We start from the raw sequence: 8,399 nt of genomic DNA on the forward strand, positions 1-8,399 counted from the left end.
ATATGTTTTACTAAATAAGTATAAATTTTTCTTATTAATTAATTCAATGACTTGTATAAATAATTTTTATACAAGAAAAATAATAATGCTTTTGTGGCGATATAACATTTGATAGAAGAACGTATTAAATTGCAATAAATATTTAATTACTCCAAATGAAAACTCATTAAGATATATCATCTGTCATACTAACTATATGATATTTATTACCAACTAATGAATATATTTAAATATTAATACCCATAATGAAAACACTCTTCTCTAGTAATTTATTATTATATTGATCGGTCAATAAAACTTGAAAAAAATTAACAATTAGTTAAAAAAAAAGAAGAATAAAAAAAAAACAATAAAATTATGAAAAACATAACGAACTAATGATACCGATGTTCATAGCATTGGTTTAAATTTATTCCAAAAAGAATAAGGAAGCCAGCAAGTGTGATTGAGCAATAAAACAAAAACGCACATAATGCCCTAACACCCCAAATTTTGACATGAAGTTTTGACTTAAAAGCATACACAATAACTTGAACTAACCATATTAATGGAAAAACAAAGCCAAGGAAGAAAAATAGTCCAATCACTGGATGTCTTTCATTCTTTTTTTTTTGTTGAACTGGAAGCATTTGTTGAACATAAAGGGGTTGTGGAACAAGGGGAATTTCATATTGCTGTTGGTCTTGTTGTTGGTCTATTGGTGGATAAGCAACATATTGGGGTTGAGTGTATATTGGCTGAGAAGACATTGAGTGAGATGTTTTGAGTGTGACTTGGTTTTGTTTCAAGAAATGACAAATAAAAAACTCATTTAATTTATTTTTCTTAAGTTTTGTTTCCTTTTTGTTTAATGATATAAATGCAATTTTAACAATACAATTGCTCAGTTAACATAATCTTGTAATAAAAATGAATATCATTAAGTTTGTCATTAGAAGATTTTCTTTTTAACATGAACTTGTTATTTTATCTTTTTAATCTAAAAAATAATAACTTAAATACAAGGAAAAAAGAAATAAGAAATACATTAGTTTAATGAATAAAAACAAAGAACAAAAGAGTCATTATATATTATTGGAAAAAAAAAACAAAAAGAATTTTTTTCTTAAACAAACTTAAATTTCCATAATTTGTTTATCAAAAACCTTTACTAAAAACAGTTTTTGTTAGTAACAAGTTATTTCAAAAAAATACAATGAAACAAAAGTTCTAAAGTGCTAATATGTTAGTTTATAGCCTCAAAGAAAAGTTAGTCTTTATTCAAGAAGTAGAAAAGAAACTTTCTATTAAAGAAAGAAAACGTTAAGTACCACTACATAAAATTCTTTAAGAATTTTTTGTTCAAGTTAAGGGGTTTATTTTTAATAAAACTTCTTTTATTCTATTTTAATAAACAAAGACCATTATCTAGATACTATTTCATGACTTTAATAATACAGAAGTATCAGTATGATTAAATGATTGAGTGATATTGAAAAAGACATTTTATTAAAGAAAAATGAACATATAATTTAGTTAATAAAAAATGTATAATTGGTGATGCACTTATTTTTTATTTCTCCTCTCTCATAGAAGAACGTAAAACTCTGCTTAAAACATTTTTTTTTCCAATTTTTTTTTCTTCTTCAACATTAGTAGTTAGATAATTAGATGGTTTAACAGGTTGATCAGAAATAGTGATATTTAATTTTGATTCTTTTATCATTTTTTCTTGAGATAAGTCTATGGTTTTGCTATTTTCTTCTTTATGGATTTGTTCAGTTTTTTGTTGATTTTCTTCTTCAAACTCTTTTAAACGTTCTTCAAGCACTACATCTATCAAATGATATTCTTAAGTCAAATGATTAAAATAAAGCAAACATTTGTTTTTCTCTTGTAAGATTGAGATTTCAGTTAACAATTTGATTCTTGTAATACTATTATTTGTGATTTGAGTTTGTAATAATTGAAAGATTTCATTATATTGAGAAACAACATCACTTTCTTTCTTTTCTTTTAACATGGCTAATACTGATGCAGATGCTGTATCAAGAAATTCTGAAATTTCATTTGAATTTTTATATACAGACTCTTCAATGTCTATTGTTTCTTTTAAATTTGATGCCCATTTAAATTTTACTTTATCAAAAGGAATATCATTCTTTAATGTGAACAACCATTCATTAGCTCTAGGTCGAATATCAGCAGCAAATGGGAATAGAAAAGATTTCCAATCTTGTTTTTCTGAAGAAAGATATATTTGAGGTGATGAAACAGCAGAAACTGAATGGGTAATTTGTGAGTCTCCTATGATCCATTGAAAAACAGTTGAAAGGACTTTTAAAGAAACAAGATGATAACTATCTTCAGTACATCTTAAAAAGTAATTTGAGATACTTCTTAAGAAAATAATATTTTTTAAACTAATAAGTTGTAATGATGGAGAAGTTTTATTTACTTCATTACTAACATATGTCACAAAAGATTTAAATGAGTCTGGAATCATTTTAAAAGAAAATAATCTTAAAAAAATCCCTTCAAGTAACTCTTTCATCTTAATGATAGAAGTCTCAAATTTATCACTTTCTGGGTCTATGGTTAATGTAATATCTTCTGATACTATTTCTGATATTGCTGGAAAAATACACGTATCGAATATTTCATTAAATTCAAGATCTGTATAATATTTAATAACTTTAGACTGGACTGAATTTCTTCTAAACATTGATGAAGGTGTAGTTACACATTCTAAAATTTCTGAAGTTACAAGGTGTTGTAACAACTCAGGTAATTTCTTACGAACAGCAAAACCATTGAAAATTGCTTCAATATATTTATGTTGTTCTTCAGAAGAATTAATACCTCTAATATAATATTTCAAAGTTGCAGTAACTAAGTCTGGTTTTAACCCATAAAAAACATCATTAAAAGAAGGTAATATTCCTTTGTTATTCATGATGATGAGTTTTAATTATGAAAGGAAACAAAATTTTTTTATATTATTTTTATTTTTCCTTTTTTATAGAATTTATTTTTATTAATATTTGAAAATTAACACAAAATCGTTTAATTATGACTTTTTTAAATCATTTCGATTTAAATCTAAACTACTTCGAGGAGTTGATGCATACATATCATCATCTATCATTATAGAATTAGGAGAAAAATCATCATGAAGAGAAATTAGATCTAATTCTGAACTTATTTGACTTGGAAGAGTCTTTTTTAATTCTTCCATTTGTTTTAATAAGTCAACTCTATCTGGATAAAATCTTTTAAGCATTGTAAAGAATGCTTTTAACATTAAACTAGAATTTTTTCTTGAAGTTTCATCATCAATATCTGTCATTTGAATAATTAAAGAAATAAAATCTGGGATTGTAGATGCGTTATGGATAGAGTCTATTCGTTTAAAATTATCAATAAAAAATCTTACAATAAAGGTTAATAAATACATCTTATGAAGTGAATCGACCTATATTTATAAGTAATAGAAATAAAAGATAGAAAGAAATTAAAAAAAAAGATATAAAATGAAATGAACAAACTTTAAACTCTATTGATTTTTTATAAGCAATATCTACCATTACAAGATAAAAAGAAGATGGGATATGAGCAGAATAATATTTAAAAATCATTTGAGAAGTATTAAAGAATTGTTTAAAAATTTCAGGACCTTCTTTTTTAGAAAGAACACAATCAAATTGAAGTTTAACAACATCACATAATTCTTGAAATAAAGGGACAGCAGGGTGAAAAGGAAATGGAGCAAAAGAAAAGATTCTTCTCATAACAATAATACTAAATTCAAAGTAATCTAAAGTACCAATAACAACATAAATATTTTTCATATCTTTAATAATAATTTGTAAAGTAGTTTGATCAGTAATTGTAATAAAAGGTCTTGTTAAAACAACAAAAGACTCAGGATATTTTTTTAAACACATTTGAATAAAAGAAGGAATACTTTGTTGATCAATAGAAGAGACATAACTAAATAAAAGATCAAACATAATTTTTGTTTTATCTTTTATTAATTCAAAATGTTTTTGGTCAAGACAAGCAATAAATAAAAAGAAAGAAGAAACAAGAGTATGTTTTGAAATATATTTTTGAAAGAAAAAAGGAATTAATGACATTACAAAAGTTAATACAATTTTACCATTATTAATTCCATTTTCTTTTAAACAAAAAGATAATACAGATAATAAAAATTGTTCCCAAAATATTTCTAGTCTATTAATATTAAGACAAACAATATGTTGAATAAGAATATGATAAGAATTAATCATTGTTTCATTTTTTTCATTTACAAGATTATTTAAAATTGCCATTAAAAATCCATTTATTTGTTCACATGTTAATTTTAATGGAATAATACTCATAATTTTTTGAACATATTTATTAGGATCCATTGATTGTATTTTTCTTTTTATTGTTTTTCTTCTTTTAAAGACACTTGTCATAATTCTTTTAGTATTTTTTATAGTATCTTTAGGTGATATTACATTATTACTTATTAAAATAGAATATACCTCACTAATATCTTTCCATTCATTAATATATTCATAATTTGTTACTAATATTTCTGCAAATCTAACAATTGCTTTTAAACTTTTTATTGAATTAAGAAGAATGTCATGTTGGTCTAATATTTCTGATTCTTTCATTTCCCATAATAATATTTTTTGAATAAATGTACTTCTTTTATTTTCTCTTGAATAATTTGCTAATAATGAATTTCCATCAACTAAATTTTGTGTAATTGTTATATCCCAATTATGCCATTCATTAGATGTTGAATTATACCATTCTTCAAATACTTCTAAAATAATTCCAAGTTGATTATCATCTTTCCATGTATTACAAAATTTTTCTTTTGTAAATAAATATCTTTTAATATGTCTCATTGGTTTTATTGGAGGTGTAGTACTAATAAAATATGGACAATTTTTAAAAACTCCATCTACAATTGTTTGAATTCCATTATCAACTATTTTACTTGAAACACTTTTTGCATATCTTTTTAATGATTCTGTTGTTAAAAACATTTTATCATTCCAATATTTTTGATATAATTCTAATGTTAATCCGAACATTTCTTTATATTCCTCTAATACACTTTCTTCTGTTTCTCCATGTTTATTTGCAAAAAGAAGTGAACAATCTTCTATTAATTGTTTTCTCATTAACATATCATCTGGAATATTTATTCTTCTTAAAACCTCAAAAAAACTTTCTAAAACATCATCTCCACAACATAATAATAAGAAGATTGAACATTCTCTCTTATTATTTTTATCGAAAAGGTATTTTGTTATTTTAGAACGATCAATTAAAGGAAGATTATAAATCATTGAAGCAATATTTTCTGTTTCTGAAGTTATTTTGGAATAAATACTAAAATATTGAGGAATAGAAATATCTTCTTTTAACATATTTAACACAAGTTGTTTATAATGAAATTGTTTTTTAATAATGTCAATATTAATATGATTAGTAGAAGAAGTATTATATCTAAGTGTTTTTAATATTTGCATATATAATTGAACAAAAAACAATTGAATTTTAGAACTTTTTGGAGTAGGTTTTAAAGAACCAACAGAATTTAAAGTTTGAAGGAAGTCTTGAAGAAGATTACTACTAAATATGTCACAGTCATAATTATTAAATAAAAGTAATCCAAATCCAGGTAAAGATGAAATTGTTAATAATGAAGTAAAAATAATTTCACATGTACTTTCAATAGTAAGAAATTTAATTACTTCTTCATTTTCATGAAGAACAAAATCCAAAGCACTTAATAAATAAGTCCAATAACATTCAAATTGACCTTTTAAATCTTTAATTCCTAAAGAAAATAATTTAGTTAATAAAATGATTGATTGTTGAGAGAAAGAGTCTTTAAAAATAATTGGATAAAGAAGATATTTAAATAATGTTGATGGAAGGTCATAAAAAAACAATTCTTTCATTGAATTAAGAATATTAAATGAATAATGATTAACAATAATTTCTTGAAATATTTTAAATGTAACAGTTCTTAATTCATTTGATGCTCTTTTTTTTGTTGATGGTGTTAAATAAAATAATAATTGTTTAATTGTGTTATTAATAACAGAAATATCATCATATGTTTTTGCTTTTGAAATTGTTGTTAAAACGACATCAATAAAACATTCAGAAGCTGATAAATCACTTTTCATTAATGGTGTTATTGAAGGTAAAATTTGCATAAGAGGAATATTATTAATTAAATGAACTATATTTTGAATTACTTGTGGTTTTTTATTAAATGAAATTGGAATTAAACATAAAAGAAATCTTTCAAGAAATAATTGATTTGATTTTGTTTTTGATAACAGTAAAATAATTTTATTAATTGAATTTACAATTACATTTGATATTATTGAATTATGAAGTAATATTAAATATATTGATATCACTTGTTGTAGTGCTGTTATATTAGGTGGATATTGTTTATAAAACATTATTTTCTTTTCTATTAATATTAATGTCATTTGATATTCTTTTATCGTATTCTTTTGTACTATTTCTACTACAGTTTTTAATGTGTTTTGTATTTCATTTAAAATTGCATTCGCTTCAACTGCCAAATCCATTTTTTAAATTTCCTTTTTTTGTTTTTTTTTAGTTTTCTTTCATTTTTTTTTCTTTTTAAATTTTATTTTTGTTTTTTTTTAATTTTTGTTTTTTCGGATTTGTTAACGTCATTTTTCATAAAATGAGATTGTTTTTAAAATAAAAATGTTTGTTATTTTATTATTAAAAGGAATAAAATAACTCATTTCATTAGAAAAATAAGAAAAAGAAATTAAATCGTTTTTTTTTTCTAAATTGAGTAGCAAATCAAAAACTAACTTTTATTTTTTAACAAAACGAAATGAAACACCCTCATAGTAAAAAATTTGCGAAAGTAAGAAATTATCAATCTCAACAACAGGCATTCTTAATTGGATTATTAAATGACCAATGTGATATAGTGTTTCAAAAACCATTCAAAATTAGTAAAAAAACATTACAATTTTTAACAATTAAATTAATATTATTCCCAAAACAAGATGAAATTAATTTTTCATCTCTTGTTAAACAAAAATGCGAATCGATTCTCTCATTAGAAATGAAAAAAGGTTTAGAACATAAAACAGCAATTAGGAGATTTGAAAATAATAAACACACAATTGGACTTGATCTTCTTAGAGATATTTTAGAAGCATTTGGTTATTTCTTTAATACAAAGAAAAGTAGTGGAAAGAAAGGAACTTTGATAATGGAAAATATTTATGAAGTTTTTCATAATGATGTGTTTATATTTTCTCAAAGAGACATTATCACTAAAGGAGAAATGATAAATAAATACTTAACTAATATCATTAGACACTCTGTAGATTTTACTCTTCCTAAAAATTGTAATGTAATTAATAACATTATGTGTCATATATAATTTAAATCATTTTTTACATTGTATAAATACTATTTATTCGTTTCGCCTTTATCATTTCCTCTTCGTTCCAAGAAAGTCTTAATAAAAATGTTATCTTTTTTCTATTCTTTATTACTTTTATTTATCTTAAAAATAGAAAAGAAAAATTAAAAATCTAACTTTTATACAATCATCACCCTTTCTGGAAAAGGTATAACTAAAAAAATTTCTGATGAAGTTAAAAATAAAACCAATTTCATTACCTTTAACATAAATTCTTTCTTCCAAAAATTATATATTTATGTTATTCATTTTTGTTATTGTAGATTAAACTTTGTAAAGAATATTCTGATAGTTCCAAATCAAAAAAACTATTAAGAAACTATTAAAATAAGTTAAAACCCTTGGAAATTTCAAGAATCATAAAAAAGTATAAAATTACTTGTATAAAAAAACAGGAAAAAAAAAGAGAAAAAAAAGTATCAATTTTATGCTGAATTTTGGTTTTTTCTTAATCTCAAAAATAAAGAACAAAAATAGTGAAATAAATGGCTGTTTGTTGAGATTATAATTATGATAACTCTAAAGAAAAACTCATTATAAATAGTGCTGTGGAGGAAATTCTAAAACAGGTACAAAAACCGAGAATATAACAACTCTTCCTATTGTTGATTCAAATAAACCTGTTGACTCTCAATATCAATATGTATTTAAATATGTCATTGTTGGGGAAGTTGCTGTTGGCAAGTCATGTCTTCTTCTTCAGTTCCAAGATAAAAGATTCCAACCAATTCATGACTTGACTATTGGTGTTGAATTTGGAACAAAAACTATTCCAATTCAAGGTCAATCAGTAAAACTTCAAATATGGGATACTGCAGGATCAGAAAAGTTCAGATCTATTACTAGAAGTTATTATAGAGGAGCTACTGGTGCTTTATTAGTTTATGATATTTCAAGAAAAGAGTCATTTGAA

At 23.3% G+C, this 8,399-nt stretch overlaps 3 protein-coding genes across 3 annotated transcripts; 1 reads left to right on the top strand and 2 right to left on the bottom strand.

Moving 5' to 3' along the window:
• Positions 1-1,552: 1,552 nt before the first annotated feature.
• On the bottom strand, positions 1,553-2,935 carry ENU1_123980 (GTPase-activator protein for Ras family GTPase; the record flags this gene model as incomplete). Its single annotated transcript, XM_008859892.1, has 2 exons — positions 1,553-1,815; positions 1,861-2,935. 2 exons carry the CDS (start codon positions 2,933-2,935, stop codon positions 1,553-1,555), a joined length of 1,338 nt encoding a protein of 445 aa, XP_008858114.1.
• A 114-nt stretch (positions 2,936-3,049) lies between these two features.
• On the bottom strand, positions 3,050-6,602 carry ENU1_123990 (hypothetical protein; the record flags this gene model as incomplete). Its single annotated transcript, XM_008859893.1, has 2 exons — positions 3,050-3,454; positions 3,528-6,602. The coding sequence occupies 2 exons, from the start codon at positions 6,600-6,602 to the stop codon at positions 3,050-3,052; spliced, it is 3,480 nt and encodes a 1,159-aa protein (XP_008858115.1).
• A 281-nt stretch (positions 6,603-6,883) lies between these two features.
• ENU1_124000 (hypothetical protein) lies at positions 6,884-7,444 on the top strand (the record flags this gene model as incomplete). The annotated part of the gene is made up of 1 exon (XM_008859894.1): positions 6,884-7,444. The coding sequence occupies one exon, from the start codon at positions 6,884-6,886 to the stop codon at positions 7,442-7,444; it is 561 nt and encodes a 186-aa protein (XP_008858116.1).
• Positions 7,445-8,399: the final 955 nt, after the last annotated feature.

This window comes from Entamoeba nuttalli, assembly GCF_000257125.1.
Source record: "Entamoeba nuttalli P19 unplaced genomic scaffold asmbl_5225, whole genome shotgun sequence".
NCBI lineage: Eukaryota > Evosea > Mastigamoebida > Endamoebidae > Entamoeba > Entamoeba nuttalli.